Source organism: Taudactylus pleione, unplaced genomic scaffold (assembly GCF_031769625.1).
Source record: "Taudactylus pleione unplaced genomic scaffold, aTauple2 ptg000424l, whole genome shotgun sequence".
In the NCBI taxonomy this organism is placed as follows: Eukaryota; Metazoa; Chordata; class Amphibia; order Anura; family Myobatrachidae; genus Taudactylus; species Taudactylus pleione.
Genome location: NW_028284826.1, coordinates 159,878 through 176,531, shown reverse-complemented (window position 1 = coordinate 176,531; position 16,654 = coordinate 159,878). Strand labels below are relative to the sequence as shown.

The 16,654-nt window shown below is 44.7% G+C and overlaps 2 protein-coding genes across 3 annotated transcripts; one reads left to right on the top strand and one right to left on the bottom strand.

The window, feature by feature from the left end:
* LOC148506116 (uncharacterized) lies at nucleotides 1–9,160 on the bottom strand. The gene is made up of 7 exons (XM_088447252.1): nucleotides 9,022–9,160; nucleotides 6,662–6,796; nucleotides 6,209–6,391; nucleotides 5,284–5,407; nucleotides 5,070–5,167; nucleotides 4,520–4,622; nucleotides 1–3,381 (listed from the first exon to the last, which is right to left on the bottom strand). Exons 2-7 carry the CDS (start codon nucleotides 6,737–6,739, stop codon nucleotides 2,297–2,299), a joined length of 1,671 nt encoding a protein of 556 aa, XP_088303378.1. The 5' UTR covers nucleotides 6,740–6,796; nucleotides 9,022–9,160; the 3' UTR covers nucleotides 1–2,296.
* LOC148506115 (uncharacterized) lies at nucleotides 8,304–15,482 on the top strand. 2 transcript variants are annotated; one of them, XM_088447250.1, is made up of 3 exons: nucleotides 8,304–8,373; nucleotides 10,434–10,702; nucleotides 12,885–15,482. In XM_088447250.1, exons 2-3 carry the CDS (start codon nucleotides 10,543–10,545, stop codon nucleotides 14,711–14,713), a joined length of 1,989 nt encoding a protein of 662 aa, XP_088303376.1. In that variant the 5' UTR covers nucleotides 8,304–8,373; nucleotides 10,434–10,542; the 3' UTR covers nucleotides 14,714–15,482. The 2 variants fall into 2 exon arrangements, with proteins under 2 accessions (XP_088303376.1, XP_088303375.1); XM_088447249.1 differs by lacking the exon at nucleotides 8,304–8,373 and adding an exon at nucleotides 9,343–9,554.
* Nucleotides 15,483–16,654: the final 1,172 nt, after the last annotated feature.

The following is a 16,654-nucleotide window of genomic DNA, read 5'->3' as shown; positions in this document are numbered from 1 at the left end:
AGACACGGAAATCAGGACATGTGAGAAAAATCCCAAATGGTCTAGAATCACGGTTTATCCAACCCATCCAGAACACTCTACAACCTTAACCATAAGAGACTTAATATCATTGGGATCCAAGGGGTTAGTGAAGTAAAATCCATAATCACCAGTTGATCTGACCACACTCACTGCGCAATGCCAATAAATATAAAGTACTAGTAAGCAGTGCCACATGCAATACATATAAGTAAGCACCGCATCACCTTAGATCAATGTTTCCCAACCTTGGTCCACAAAGCACACCAACAGTCCAGGTTTTAGTGATATCCATGCTTGAGCACAGATGATTAAATCAAAATAATTAAGGTACTAATTAAAACACCTGTGCTCAAGTAATGCTATGCTTGGAACCTGGACTGATAGTGTGCCTTGAGGACCCTTGGTTGGGAACCCCCGACTTAGATGTAGGGTATGGTTTATTTACATTATTTATGTAAAATCTCTTTAGATCCACTGTAGGTTTCATACATCTCCACATCCCATCTTTTTAATTCAATATTTAACAATTTGACACCATTTATATTTATCCATATTCACGGTTACTAATTTACTTTATAACTCATTTACATTGGCTTGTTTTTTGGACTCTCCCTCTATCTGACACATTAGGACAAAATGCTGGCAAATCGTAAGGATATTTAGCATTCACAGATAACCTATCCATCTATACACAAGGTTATAGTGCCACCCACTCCTACGTACCTCATACAACTATGATAAAAATGGTTACAAAGGATAAGTCCCCAACAGATGATCCACCGTATTTAAGGAGGATCTCATCAGACATCAAGCAACATTCGTTGAGGAAGGCCCACAGGGTCGAAACGCGTTGGTCACACCCACACGTCACCTACAGCACCACTGCATGTCAGGAAGGTCTCATCATCATCTCTGGCTGGAGGCCCGCCAATACAGACGTAAACTTACTAAAAGTGTAGCCACAGGACGGCCCCTCCCCACGGAGCTCTTCTACATCTACATCTTACATGTGGGACGGATGCATATGTGGTTACCACATGGCATCACTGTGTGTACCAGATGGCATCACTGTGTTTACCAGGTGGCATCACTGTGGTTACCAATACTTAGTGACTTTTCAAGCACTTTGAAATTTATTCTCAAGTTAGCTGCACCATTGCGGCATCACATGCATTGGTACAGACCAAGGTTAGTTGTAGGGCATCCCACACAGGACTTCAGGAAGCATAGCTTTCCCAGATACCTATATTCTTTGAGGGTGCTCCCAAAAAAACTGCATCCCTTTAATCCTTTAGACTGCTCAATATTTCTGGCCAATCATGAAGTGGGAGGTATAGCAGTCTCATACTATTATACACAGGAAGGCTGATCCCTAAAGGATTACACACCTGACATCACCATACGAGCATTGTGACTTTAGGTAATCCCACTACATTCAGCTTCCTTATCATTTATACATTATAATACACCATTCACACCTTTGTTGCAGCATACAGAGTAAATGAATATTACCATCTAACACATTAACATCACCACATTATTCACTGTGAGCGCTACCACCACCCACCCATGCTAGAGTTCCACCATTAGCCTAGGAAAGGGATCTTTACTTTTAGGGCGATCATGAGCTGCGGAATTCCTTACCAATCAGGTGGTGATGACAAATTAAATAACATTTTAAAAATGGATCACACACCTTTCTTAAAAATAAACATTATCTGTAGCTATATTAAGTAGAAGACATTATGGCATTGATTGATCTACTTAAGAGGTTATATTGGCCAATTGTTTTGCATCCTGCGGATTAAGGTAAATTAGGTTTTATAGGACATTGAACCTGACAGATCAGAGATTTTGAACTCTCCTCAAGATACCCACAACAGGTCGTGTTTTCCGGATTTCTTTAATCATGTAGAAGAGATTTAACCTATTTTGCTAGGTCAGTATATATCCCGCCTGTTCTCCAGGGAGAAATCCCAAACACATGACCTGTTGAGGGGTATTTGGAGACTGGAGTTGATACCCTCTGCAATAGACCAGTGTCATTTACTATATACACTTGATTGACATGTAAAACTTTCCCCGCTTTCAGAACATGAAATGAATTATCTGATGTCTAACAGGAATTGCTTTATGCATAAATAGTTCTTTGTAAGTAATAAGAACTTGGAAATGTTTTTTTAACAGAAAGGATTACTTTAAGAATTGGAAAGTAAAACATTTCCAAACAACATAACAATCGATTTCTCTGGGTATTCTCTCATGCGATTTGCATCTAAGTTGGAAATAGCTTCTCTATAGAATGGACTTTTTGATGATTAAGTAGATGTACTTCCTTTGTAAAAGTTTTTCCACAGTCAAAGCATAAAAATGGTTTCTCACTGGTGTGAATTCTCTGATGCTCAAAAAGACCGTACTTATGTGCGAAACAATTCCCGCACACCGAACACTTAAACGGCCTCTTGCCTGTGTGAACTCTCTCATGTTTAACCAGATTGAATTTATGCGTAAAACATTTTCCGCACTCTGAGCATGGAAACGGCTTCACGACGGAATGGATTTTCTGATGATTAAAAAGTGTTGACTTCTGGGTAAAACATTTCCCACACTCAGAACATGAAAACGCCTTCTCCCCGGAGTGAGTCCTCCGATGTTCAACAAGAATCGATTTCTTTCTGAAACATCTGCCACACGCTGAACACGAAAACGGCTCCTCACCCGTGTGAATTCGCTGATGTTCGAAAAGTAGTGATTTGCTTGTAAAACGTTTCCCGCACTCAGAACATGGAAACGGCTTCTCACCTGTGTGACTTCTCTCATGTTTAACAAGATGTGATGTCTGTGTAAAACATTTCCCACACTCAGAACATGGAAATGGCTTCTCGCCCGTATGAATTCGCTGATGAATGATAAGATGTGATTTGCCAGTAAAACATTTCCCGCACTCAGAACATGGAAATGGCCTCTCACACGTGTGAGTTCTCTGATGTGCAGCAAGAACATTTTTGCGTGTAAAACGTTTCCCGCACCCAGAACATGAAAATGGTCGCTCACTTGGTTGCCTTTTCTGATGTCCGATGAGTTTCGCTTGATGGTTCAAACATTTATCATTTTCTAATTGTGCAAATCCTTCACCGCCTCTGTAAGCTGCATTATGAGTAGCGATATCTGAGTTATCGAGAAAACATTCGCCATGCACAGAGTGATCAAATAATATTGCTGAATTGTCAGGTACTGGATATATATTTGGGGTAACAGGAGATTTTCCTGGAAAAATACTAGTGATGTAATCATTGCCCAATTCACAATCCGGAGACAGAAGGAGTTGTCCGTCCAACGTATTCCCGAAGTTCTCTCTATCTGTGAAATATACAATAAATTATTATTTTTTTTACTTCTTGGTAAATATTTTAAGCAAAGCTAACGGGCCACACTGTCTCATTAATTTTAATCCCGCCATCAAGAGGTAAGAACTTTTATAATAACAATAAAGACTAAAAAACATTTTTATAACAAGTAACGACCAAAGACAATCCAGAAAGGATGTTCCATGTCCTCTAATCAACTTTAGTAATAAAAAGGATTTGTTTGTAAGTCTAGGGGACGCTCACGGTCTGATTGAAATGCCCCAAAATCCATATACTTAGTAAGGCTAGTGATGGCTGTTTATGGACCAACACAGAATATATACTCCACCCTAAGGTCAGATCTCTGAGCTGGTAACACACAGTGACATGATGTGAGTAGGAGAGCAGGAGTATAATAGGGGCTGATGGCTCCTGATGTACGAGATACACCATGTGGGGAGGAGACTGGTCAGATCTCTGGGCTGGTAACACACAGTGACATGATGTGAGGGGGAGAGCAGGAGTATAATAGGGGCTGATGGCTCCTGATGTATGAGATACACCAGACAGTGTGGAGAGGAGACTGGTCAGATCTCTGGGCTGGTAACACACAGTGACATGATGTGAGGGGGAGAGCAGGAGTATAATAGGGGCTGATAGCTCCTGATGTATGAGATACACCAGAGAGTGTGGGGAGGAGACTGGTCAGATCTCTGGGCTGGTAACACACAGTGACATGATGTGAGGGGGAGAGCAGGAGTATAATAGGGGCTGATAGCTCCTGATGTATGAGATACACCAGAGAGTGTGGGGAGGAGACTGGTCAGATCTCTGGGCTGATAACACACAGTGACATGATGTGAGAGGGAGAGCAGGAGTATAATAGGGGCTGATGGCTCCTGATGTATGAGATACACCAGAGTGTGTGTGGAGGAGACTGGTCAGATCTCTGGGCTGGTAACACACAGTGACATGATGTGAGGGGGAGAGCAGGAGTATAATAGGGGCTGATAGCTCCTGACTCCCCCATTGGGCAGATAACATTTCCCTCATTAATCTGTAGAGACAGAGGGTGTAGGATAAGAGATTGCTGTAGTGACTGAGTAAGGAGAATATATGACTCTGTTCTGTAATAAGTGATTATCACTCACCTGTGCTGATATCTGTAGGGATTTCCTCCTCCTTACACTGCTGAGCACCCTTCACATACGTCTCTTCTTCTATATCTTCTACAGTAATAACAGTCAGATCTATCTAAATATGACACAAAGAAAATGTCTGATATAATGAATAGTGGTGTAAGCAGTTCTACCCCTGGTAAAAAGATGCTTCTCCTGACAGTTACCCCTTGAGAGTGGCAACTCCAGGAGAGAAAGGAGCTGACAGTGCTGCAGGATGAATCTCCACCAAGTTATTGATGTAGCGGAGATGGGGTCTGTGTAACAAGCAGGAATGAGTGAGACCCTTCTCCAAATAAGGAAACACAAGAGAGATATTGAATCTCCTACTCAGTTCCTGCTGGCAGAGCTCTCATCTCCGGCTGGCAGCACTGGCCCTGAGAAGCTGCCATCTGATAACAGTGTGAGCTCTCATAGGGTAAGTAGAAGGTGTATTACAAGCATTTACAAGCCCTTAAAATAGAAGAAAATCAGTACATATGATTCAGGAACCTTATTTTGGTGAGACCTAAATCCCATCTACCTGATGCTCCTGTGGGATCCTGTGATTCTCCTCTGTATAATCCTGGGAATAAAGAGGACGGGGACATCTCTCTGGGGTATTTCTGTTACTGGGTCCATCTGTAGGAGACACACAGTGACTGAGTATATTGTATACATGTGATTATCAGATGGTGTGTATATAGGGGGCCCCCATACCTCTCCCCCCTGTACAATAAATGACAGTCTCCTCTTACCCAGTGATGTGAGCGGCCGGTGATTCTCCATCATCACGTCCTTGTACAGACCCCTGTGTTCCTCTATATACCCCCACTCCTCCATGGAGAAAGAGACAGTGACGTCCTCACACCTTATAGGAACCTGACACACACAATGATACAGTCATCACCCAGACACGTCCCCTGGTGTTACTGTATAATGTCCCATTTCCAGCAGTCACCTCTCCAGTCATCACCCAGACACATCCCCTGGTGTTACTGTATAATGTCACATTCCCAGCACTCACCTCTCCAGTCATCACCCAGACACATCCCCTGATGTTACTGTATAATGTCCCATTCCCAGCAGTCCCTCTCCAGTCATCACCCAGACACATCCCCTGGTGTTACTGTATAATGTCCCATTCCCAGCAGTCACCTCTCCAGTCATCACCCAGACACATCCCCTGGATTACCGTATAATGTCCCATTCCCAGCAGTCACCTCTCCAGTCATCACCCAGACACATCCCCCGGTGTTACTGTATAATGTCCCATTCCCAGCAGTCACCTCTCCAGTCATCACCCAGACACATCCCCTGATGTTACTGTATAATGTCCCATTCCCAGCAGTCCCTCTCCAGTCATCACCCAGACACATCCCCTGGTGTTACTGTATAATGTCCCATTCCCAGCAGTCACCTCTCCAGTCATCACCCAGACACATCCCCTGGATTACCGTATAATGTCCCATTCCCAGCAGTCACCTCTCCAGTCATCACCCAGACACATCCCCCGATGTTACTGTATAATGTCCCATTCCCAGCAGTCACCTCTCCAGGCATCACCCAGACACATCCCCTGGTGTTACTGTATAATGTCCCATTCCCAGCAGTCACCTCTCCAGTCATCACCCAGACACATCCCCTGGTGTTACTATATAATGTCCCATTCCCAGCAGTCACCTCTCCAGTCAGCAGCTGAATGATCTTGTTGGCGAGTTCCAGAATCTTCTGGTCATTGTGTCTCTCATGTATCAGTGAGTGAGATGGAGGCACCATGATGGGGCTCTGGGTCCTGCTCAGTCCTCCTGACATGCAGCTACTGGATGTCTCACGTTTACCAAATGTCTTCATTTCTGTGTAATCCTGTGTATTGGAAAAGACAAAATTACTGCATACACCCCCAGATCCCCTCACCTCCCCAGTCATGACCCTGTATTATTACTATAGATATAAGTGACGTCACTGTGACACTCCCAGATCCCCTCACCTCCCCAGTCATGTCCCTGTATTATTACTATAGATATAAGGGATGTCACTGTGACACTCCCAGATCCCCTCACCTCCCCAGTCATGTCCCTGTATTATTACTATAGATATAAGTGATGACACTATGACAGTACCAGAACCTCTCACCTCCCCAGTGAGCAGGTAGATGATCTCCAGGGTGAGGTTTAATAACCTCTCAGTCATGTAACTCCTGTCTTCGTCCATTGATGACTCAGAGTACAGACTCTGGTTCTAGTCGGAGCTGATTACCAGGGGTCCTCTCTAAATAAAGATATAAACTTTCAATGCGGTAAACCATAAAATCCTGGCACCAGAGTTTATCAGGTTTGACATATTGACAAAGTATATTATTATGTGTGTAGTTGTTGTTATGCTTAGTCTGCATATGGCGAGCAAAGTGCTGTTTAACTGGCCTCAGAACTGTATGTGATCAGCAAGAGGATTGTAATGGTGGAACAGGACTAGTTGGCATGAAGCAATATGAATAATAAAACATAGGTGTCTGATGTCCCAAAGGGGCCACAAGGAGGGGTTTGATGGCCCAAAAGAGCCACAAGGAGGGGGTCTGATGATATATGGGGGATTTTTGATGGAATGTAAGGTGTATGTTGGAGCTCTGATGGTATGTAAGGGTCATGTGAAGGAGTTTGACGGCATATTAAGGACACATTTTACTGCAAAATATACATGAATCTTTCCATGCACATGTGGGCTTATTTGGGGTGCAATATCAAGCACATGGAGTGGTCTGATTTATGGAAACAGGTGTATGACTTATGTATAAGAGTGATGTATATCCGCAAATGTGATAACACTCTAATAAAGACAGAAAAAGGATTGATGGTAAGAAAATGGCCTGACATCTAACAAAAAATATTGTAACCCGACATCGGTTTTGCCCCATGCACCAACTCTCAGAGAATATGAAATAAAATAAAAAGGTGGTGACCCTCAGCTAGTAGGAGTCACAGGCGGGAGCTGATTCAGTACCTGTAAGTCTGTACCCATTGTATGGGCGAGTCACTGAGGAGAAGGAGACAAAGGAGAGGAGCACTGGTGACGTGGAGTGTGCTAGGGAAGCACAAAGGGAGCATAATATAGAAGTGTAGGAATGAATGTGATGATAATATTGAAGGTACATGAATGAATGGGAATGGGTAAGGGGTAATAATTAGAGATGAGCGGGTTCGGATTAGCTCGGATTTTCCCGCCAAATTCAGATATATTTTTTTTTCCCGCCAAAAATCAGGTCTCAGAAAGAGGCAAAACGTCATCTTTCATGGATAAACATCATCATTCCTGGACAAAAGTCCATGGAAGATGATGTTTGTCCATGAAAGATGACGTTTTGCCTCTTTCTGAGACCTGATTTTTGGCGGGAAAAAAATAATAATACAGGTGTAAGGATGAATGGGGTCATAATACCTATATAGTGTTCAATCTAGCACCCTACACCTGTCACAACCTGTGCCAGGTTCTTTCCTGCCTGGGGGGGGGTCACTCTCTGCTTTGGTGCTTCGAGGGTGAGAGCAGAAATCTGTGCTCACGCGGTTAATCGCACTCGATCGGAGCAACAATTGAATTGCTCTGTTGGGCGCCCATTAGTCACAGCCCATCACCAACAATTGAATAGTTCCCCCAAGTTTGTGGTAGTGGGACATAAGAAATACTCATCCTGCCACATACATGGATTTATACTGTACTATTTTTTTTATTGTGTCTATGTCGTTTTACTTTTGTGGCTTGGTGTATACCGGTAATAGGCGGAGGAACAGTGGTGGATGCCAGACGGTGGAGTGAAGAGTTAATTCAGACTGGACCTTCGTTGAGGACTGAAGGTAAGGGGGGGGAGGGAGGGGGGGGGGACTGGGCTGGTATATAAAGGGGCACGCAGGAGCGCTGAAGCATATAAAAGGTGCACATGGGTGTTCTGAGGCATATAAAGAGGCATGCGGGGACTCTGACCCTCATAAAGGGGCACGCGGGAGCGCTGAGGCATATAAGGAGGCATGCGGGGACTCTGACCATCATAAAGGGGCATGCGGGAGCACTGAGGCATATAACTGGGCACGCGGGAGCGCTGAGGCATATAACGGGGCACGCGGGAGCGCCGAGGCATATAAAGGGGCACGTGGGAGCTCTGAGACATATAAAGAGGCATGCAGGAGCTCTGAGACATATAAAGAGGCATGCGGGGACTCTGACCATCATAAAGGGGCATGCGGGAGCGCTGAGGCATATAACGGGGCACGCAGGAGCGCTGAGGCATATAAAGGGGCACGTGGGAGCACTGAGGCATATATAGGGGCACATGTAGAACATAATGTTAGGGATATAATGAGGGGAATGGGGGCTAGCAGGGGGTTACAGGATGCAATGTACAAGGAGGGTGAATGCGAATGACAAGGCTACAACCAGTTCCCATAACCTTTCATCTCTCTTAATATACATTACTACTAATTAATATTCATGAGTCCAGCACTCACCTGCAATCTCCTCTCTTGCTATCGGCCCGGGCGGCTCTCTCCCCCTCCCCCCTTAGTCACTTCACTACCGGTGCTGAGTATACCGGAGCATTGAAGGAAACACGACCTGACGGGTGACGTCACCAGCACTAGAGCACCAGGTCACTGATTCCGGGAGGTTTAGGGGATTGGCGTGAATAAGATTACAAGGTGCGTGTCGGCCATTTTGTCGTAGCCCAAATCACAGGCCGACTGTATTGTTTTTCAGCATTCACCGGCCGCCTCATCCACTGAGTAAAGGATGTATTGTGTTCTCACCGGGAGACATACCGGTATGACTGCGCCGCCCAGAGCTTAGCACTAGAGTAGATACATAAACACGTCGCAGCACCTGAAGAGCGCAGGGAAGCGGCCATCTTCCGTGCGTCCGTGTGCGCTAGTGCTAAACCCAGGCTATTCTTGAGTCCTGACTGGCGGAAGTGCTTTGTTATCCTCTGTCTGCAAGGAATGGAGGACGGTGCATAGGAGACATTGTTGCTGCCATAATAACCACTGTGAGTGACACTGTTGTCTTCTGTTATGCACTCTGCATGCAGTGCAGGTGGAGCAGCCTGCTGTGTCTCTGTGCTACTCTTCACTTAGTGATATAGTATAAGTTTAACCAATAGAAATATCTATCTACATATAGGGGGGCTATGAGGAGTAATATTACATGGGAACCCCATCACAGCTTCAGACGATCCCCGCTACTGTGTCTCTCCTGCACCTGGGTGAGTTTGGCGATTTAGCCTTGGGCCTGGCGTTGCCGGCTCACGGCCGCTGTCCTGGACTGTGCCACGATGGCTCTTCCCCCGTTACCAGCTGTCTAGCAGTCACGCATCCAGGCCAGTCTGACATGAGAGAATAGGCGCTGGGGCACGTCGTGCAAGCCCGCGTGGCGGGAGGATGGTGGCCAATCGCAGGAATCAGTGGGAGTATGACGATAAGGGTAGTGCGGTGCACGGGCAGGTCACGGTCCACGCCTACGGTTTTCCCTTTGCTTCAAAGACTTTACGGCTCAATAGTTTGTGGTACTCATACTAATGTCTCCTCTCTCTCTCTCTTTTCCCTCCAGATTTACATTGGTGTTTTTTTTCGTCCCCTTCTCTTTTTTGGACCTTACCTTTTTTGTATTTGTTTTTTTTTTACCTTTCCCTTGTAGGTACATACTGTTATTTGAGGTCATTAGTGCTTGTGTATTATGGGCGATTTTAATTGTGTATAATGTCTTGGTCGTTAGATCTGTATAATATAATTTGCAATATGGCCCCTAATATCTGTTGTCGGGGTCTCATTTTCCCTTACAAAACACCATCTGTTTGTGGTACATCTTCTTCTGGATGGAAAAGTGCCCCTAACTTCTATTATCATCAAATTTACTCTCTTGTTTCTAGATCGAGCTGTTCGGCCACATGAAGGGTAAACCCAAGTGAAGAGAAGAGAGTCCTGTACAGATCATCATTCAGCTGCTGGGAATGGGACCTTATACAGTAACACCAGGGGATGTGTCTGGGTGATGACTATCGTTTTGTGTGTCAGGTTCCTATAAGGTGTGAGGACGCCACTGTCTATGTCTCCACGGAGGAGTGGGAGTATATAGAAGGACACAGGGGTCTGTACAAGGACGTGATGATGGAGAATCACCAGCCCCTCACACCATTGGGTAAGTCACAGTCCTGTCTAAGGGCCTAATTCAGAGCCGCTCGCTATTTGCGGTCGTTCGTTTTATAAAAAGGGGTGGCTATTCAAATGAACCGTTCGCACTTTGCGGTCTGTTCACGCCTCTAAATCTGAACGAGCGAGCAAAACTTGCGGTTGTAATTTTGAAAAATACGCCCCCTTGCCGCTCGCACCATACGTCATGTCCGCTATTTATTAGATTAATCGAGTACATCGTACAGCGTATGAACTGCTCGCTATTCTTGAGGTTGCTTTTTTTCAACCGCTATTTTGCGAGCAGTTCTGAGTTAAAAATAACCCAGTGACGTGGTCAATGACGCTGTTGGATTAATTATGCACTCCCTTAAAACGCCCGTTTTGACCTTTAAGCACACCTGCGTTCTGAATTCCACTCCCCGTTTTCAAGCACCTTCCCCTGTTACCACCCACATACGCCTCCTCCTGTCACTCAAAGTAGCAGGCATTCGCTATTTAGCGAACAAACGATTTTCGGCCGCACTGACATGGTTCGCGCATGCGTATTACAATCCGTACGCATGCGCAGATGTGCGAACATCGCTCAGAACGAACGAGCGGCCGCTTACGAGCGGCTCTGAATGAAGCCCTATGTGTATATAGGAGATGTCACCACTTCGGGTATAAATACAGTGTTCTATAGGTACAGTGTGTGGATAAGTGGTATGTGAATCACACTGACAGAGTAAGGACATTATTGAGGTGTATAGCTATAATCCATGTGCTGTTATCATTGTGTATAGATAACAATATTAAGGACCTGACCGATAGTACCTGTCACTGACTTCCAGTAACACCACTGGGTACCTACCAGTCCTGAGATCTTGGTTGATGAATTTCTTCAAATCAGCTAAATTGTCCAATCGTTGTACTGTGTTTCTAGACCATCACATTAATGTCCATTAGTATCTAAAATCAGGCTGGCTGGAGACCCCCAATGCCATTCGTGTGGGATCACCTGCCAATCCCTAACTGGCAAGGTAGTGTGGGCAGTTGTCTGCTTAGATTAGAAGTCAGCCTGATCTCTGCAATACGGTCTGCTTGCAGATCTCAATGGTTAGCAATGGCCAGGTCAGACTTTGCAGTGCATGGCCGGAATTGGAAGAAAACGGCTGACAGCAGAGGAGGTAGGGAGATAGTTTAATTACGTTCCACTTTACATGTTAGTCATAAACCAGACTCACTGAAACAAAGATATACATTTTCGTTAAGGTTTACTATATTGTTAGAATTTATTAATCTGCTAACTGTTACCCGCAGCTTCGCCCACGATGAAATAGTTTCTGCCAAAAAATATTTATTTAAGGTGTCCTAGCTGTGTTGCTTTGCATAGGTGCCCTGTTGCGGGAGTGTCCCACGTGACCAGCAGCGCCTTCACTCACCACTCACATCAATGTCACTGTGCAGAGACTTCCATGTAGCCTATCCTATTGAAGTGACTACGGGCCCATAGCTCCTATCCCCCCACCCCTTACCAGCAACGCACATGGTGCCACACCTATATCCTGCATTGATGATGTCAATAAAATTTGTTTTTGTTATTACTCAGCTTTAACTTGACGGATCGAGATGAAACAAAGTGCAGATTCTTTTTAGGTGTTTCCACTACAAGAAAATCGGTCTAATAGTTTTTGCGCCAACTTGGAACAAACAGAAATACACAACGTTCTTATTATTTTTGTGTAGATAAACCAATCTAAAATATATCTGCTGTGGGTAGCAGGTATAAGCCATGTGCATGAATTCACAAGTATCTGGCTGGTTATAATATAGATTTATTTGGGTTCGATAGAGCTGTGCTCGCAATGCAATGTCCTATCTAACGGGATTGTCAGCTTGGACCACTTTTAGTAGGTACTAACCACTGCATACCGGGAACAACCCCACAAGATCTGTCATTATGGAGGTTCTCTGACCCAGTCATCTAGCCATCACAATTGGGCCCTTGTCAAACTTGCTCAGATCCTCACACTTGCCCATTTTTCCATTCTTCCAACACATTAACTGACTGTTCAATTGCATATATGGAAACCCTTGACAGGTCCCATTGTAACAAAATAATCACTGTTATTCACTTCACCTGTCAGTGGTGTTACCATTATGGCTGATGGGTATATAGCATCTAACCACAATGAATTTCTCTCCAACAGGTCTCACTAAGGATCCAAAAATATCTGGAGGGTCCCAGACCCCTATTTCTTCTCCGGAATTTATGACTCAGCATCACAGTGTCGTTATAGACATACAGTCGGCAGAATACACATCAACAGATGGACAGAACAACTGTCTGGAGATTGTTACTGAGAAACCAACTTCATGTGGTGGAGAAGACCTCACAGACACTGACACTTATACACCCACAGATCATATACAGTATACATCCACTCAGATTAAGGAGGAATCAGTCTCATGTGATGGAGGAGACCTCACAGACACTGACACTTATACTCCCACAGATCATACACAGTATACATCTACTCATACTAAGGAGGAATCAGTCTCATGTGATGGAGGAGATCTCACAGACACTGACAATTATACACCCACAGATCATACACAGTATACATCTACTCATACTAAGGAGGAATCGGTCTCATGTGATGGAGGAGACCTCACACACACTGACATTTATACTCCCACAGATCATACAGAATATACAACTATTCATATTAAGGAAGAATCAGTCTCCTCTGACGATGGAAACCTACAGTCTGAACACCCTCACAGTGTGGGAGATAAAGTGGACAGTAATTCACAGATAGGAAATGTCTCTGAAAATTGCACAGGTTACGATAAACAATTATTAAATGGTTCGGCTCCTGTAAGTCAACAGATCTCCCCAAATGCCAGCAGAATATATAACTGCTCTGAGTGTCAAGTCTTTTTTACGGACCATTCTGATTATCGTCAGCACGAGGAGGTTCATGGACAGAATAACTCCCTTCTTTCTTCGGAGCGTGAGAAATACTTCCCTGACGAAAAATCATTTTCCTGCACTGCCTGCGGCAAATGTTTTACCCAAAAGGCCAACCTCACTAGACATCATCGTATCCACACTGGAGAGAAGCCGTTTTCCTGCTCCGTTTGCAAGAAGAGTTTTACCTGGAAGTCGACTCTCGTCACACACGAGATGAGCCACACAGGAGAGAAGCCGTATTCTTGTTCCGAATGTGGGAAGTCTTTTAATTGTAATTCCACCCTGGTCATACATCAGAGAATTCACACAGGAGAGAAACCCTACCCGTGCTCGGAGTGTAACAAATGTTTTATTACTAAGTCAATGCTTGTTGTGCATCAGAGGATTCACACCGAAGAGAAACCCTACTCTTGTTCCGAGTGCGGGAAATGTTTCAACAGTAGTGCGCATCTTATTAGGCATCGCAGGATACACACGGGGGAGAAGCCGTACTCCTGTCCCGAGTGCGGCAAAGGGTTCATCACAAAATCAAATCTTAAGACGCACCAGCGAATTCACACCGGGGAAAAGTTATTTACCTGCCCCATCTGTGAGAAGTGCTTCAAGGAGAAAGCAGCTCTCAATAGACACCAGATGGTTCACACGGGAGAAAAGCCATATTGCTGCTCTGAATGCGGGAAATATTTTGCCGCCAAAGCCACGCTCCTGACGCACCAGAGATACCACTCGGGAGAAAAGTCATTTTCTTGTACCACGTGTGGGAAAAGCTTCATTGACAAGTCAGGGCTCATCAGGCACATGAGGGTCCACACCGGAGAGAAGCCATACTCGTGCCCTGAGTGTGGCAAATGTTTTTCCACTTCTACACACCTGACAACACACCAGAGGATCCACACAGGAGAAAAGGCGTTTTCCTGCGCCTTGTGTGGGAAATCTTTTACCGATCAGTCGGGGCTCAGCAGACACCACAGGGTCCACACTTTACCGTATTGTTGCTTTGAGTGCGGCAGAAGTTTCCTCAGTCACGCCAGTCTCGTCAATCATCAGCAAATTCATGTTTGAGCGAATGTAGGAAATAATAAAGACAATGCAGTCTAAAATTGAATAACAACATTGGATTCGGCTGAACCAATCTCAGGCTGACAATTCTTCTAATTGCCGCCAGCACCTTACTTATTGGCAGTCATTTATATTGCTATCAATGGTTGAATTTCGTCACTGGCACCAAGATTCGACAGGCTACTGAATTCTACATTATCTTGTCCATACCCTGAAGAGTTTCTGAAATTGTGGACCCCTATCCTTACTTATTGTATAAAAGTGCCCCAACACACATAACTACCTAATAGGCAACAAATGTATTCGTTTTATAGAATAGTTTCTGGTCAATAAATTTTATGGCGTATTCTAAACATAGCTATTAACACTAATTGAAGGTATTAATAGACCATCATTTTACATGTTATACATTATATTTACATAAATGAATCACTGTAGACCAGAGGTATTTAACCTTTGATGCACTGTTGTGGAACTACACATTAAAGCATTTCCTGCCACAATTTTACTATTAGGGCATACTAAAACTCTGGCAGGTCATTCTGGGATGTGTAGTTCCACAGCTGGAGGGCCGCACTTGTCTAGGGCATTTATCACCATTTGTTTATTTAGGCACTCAAGAATGTGATGATTATTATTATTATAACCAGCCTATCTGGTCTTGATGTTCAGAAATTAGTTTTATTATATACAGTGGCATAAAAAAGTTTTTTCCCCCTTACTGCTTTCTTCTATTTTTGCATATTTTTCACACTTCATTGTTCCAGATCTTCAAACAAAATTGAATGAAATACAAAGACAACCTGAGTAATCACAAAATACAGTGTCACACTTGTCACTGGAGTATTGAAAGCTGCGGTTCTAGGTTGTGGGAGAAATCGGAGGCGAGGGGCCTGAATATATGACCTCCTCATCCACAGGTCTTGGACATTGGCAAGACCTGGTCAATGATGCTGAAACTAACCTACAAGGAGGTGTTCGCCAGTGACCTCTCTAAGCGGGATATTGGCTTAGCTGCACCCTGCAGGCAGGTCGCGGTCCTTTGACCAGGTATCCAAGCTCTGTGGGAATAGAGACTCAAAATATCAATGGCCCAAGGGAAGTGCCTAAGCAAAGGCACACATATACAGAAGGAATTCACTAGAAGGTAGTACACAAGAAGGGGTGCTCTGATGCACATTTGCACTCAAAGATGGCTCTAGAGGTGGAACACCAGCAGTGGCGTATTGACGCACTTTTGCGCTGAAAGCTGGCACCTGGGATGTGCTCCGGCAGTGGTGAACTTTATGCGGAAAGCTGGCACTTGAGGTGCACTCTGGCAGTGATGAACTGATGCACTTTGCGCAGCAGGACGCACAGACAGCACACAGGCAGAGATGAAATCGCACTGTTACTTGAGATATTAGTTATAATATTTCACAGGCAGAGATGTTAGTCACACTGCTGCTCAGGGTGACACTGGTAATTTCATCACACAGGCAGAGATGTTGGTCACACTGTTGCTCGAAAGAGACACTGGAAACTATACCACAAAAGGAGCAAAGGAACCTGGAACGAGGACTCTACCAGTTTACACTAGAAGCGACAAACGTTCAGGCAACTTCCTGGAGTTCTGGAACTTGATATATACCCTGGGGTAGCAGATGATAGGAGCGCAGCGTCAGCTAACCGAGACGATCCTACCATTGGTTGGAGATACTGTCACATGAGAGGAACTGTCATGGCGGCGCCCATGACGGGAACTCCGAGCCCCGAAACACAAGGCCGAACATGGAAGTCTGTTGGCGCCTAAGGCGGAATACTCAGCGCATTACCTGCCGCCGGACCAGACGTCTGACCGCACAAGAAGTCAGGTGAAGCCGGCGCGGAGGTAAGAGATGGCCGATCCTAGGACATTCAGTTTTTAATTAATGTTTTGAAGGAAAAAATTATCCAACACCAGCT

What these genes read in the sequence shown, in the direction of transcription:
- LOC148506115 (XM_088447250.1), top strand. Translation starts at nt 10,543, where the DNA reads ATGTGTCTGGGTGATGACTATCGTTTTGTGTGTCAGGTTCCTATAAGG. An exon ending in CCAGCCCCTCACACCATTGG is followed by an intron (nt 10,703 to 12,884) that starts GTAAGTCACAGT and finishes TCTCTCCAACAG; the next exon opens with GTCTCACTAAGGATCCAAAA.
- LOC148506116 (XM_088447252.1), bottom strand. Translation starts at nt 6,739, where the DNA reads ATGGACGAAGACAGGAGTTACATGACTGAGAGGTTATTAAACCTCACC. An exon ending in TTCAGCTGCTGACTGGAGAG is followed by an intron (nt 5,408 to 6,208) that starts GTGACTGCTGGG and finishes TGTGTGTGTCAG; the next exon opens with GTTCCTATAAGGTGTGAGGA. An exon ending in GGATCCCACAGGAGCATCAG is followed by an intron (nt 4,623 to 5,069) that starts GTAGATGGGATT and finishes TGTCATATTTAG; the next exon opens with ATAGATCTGACTGTTATTAC.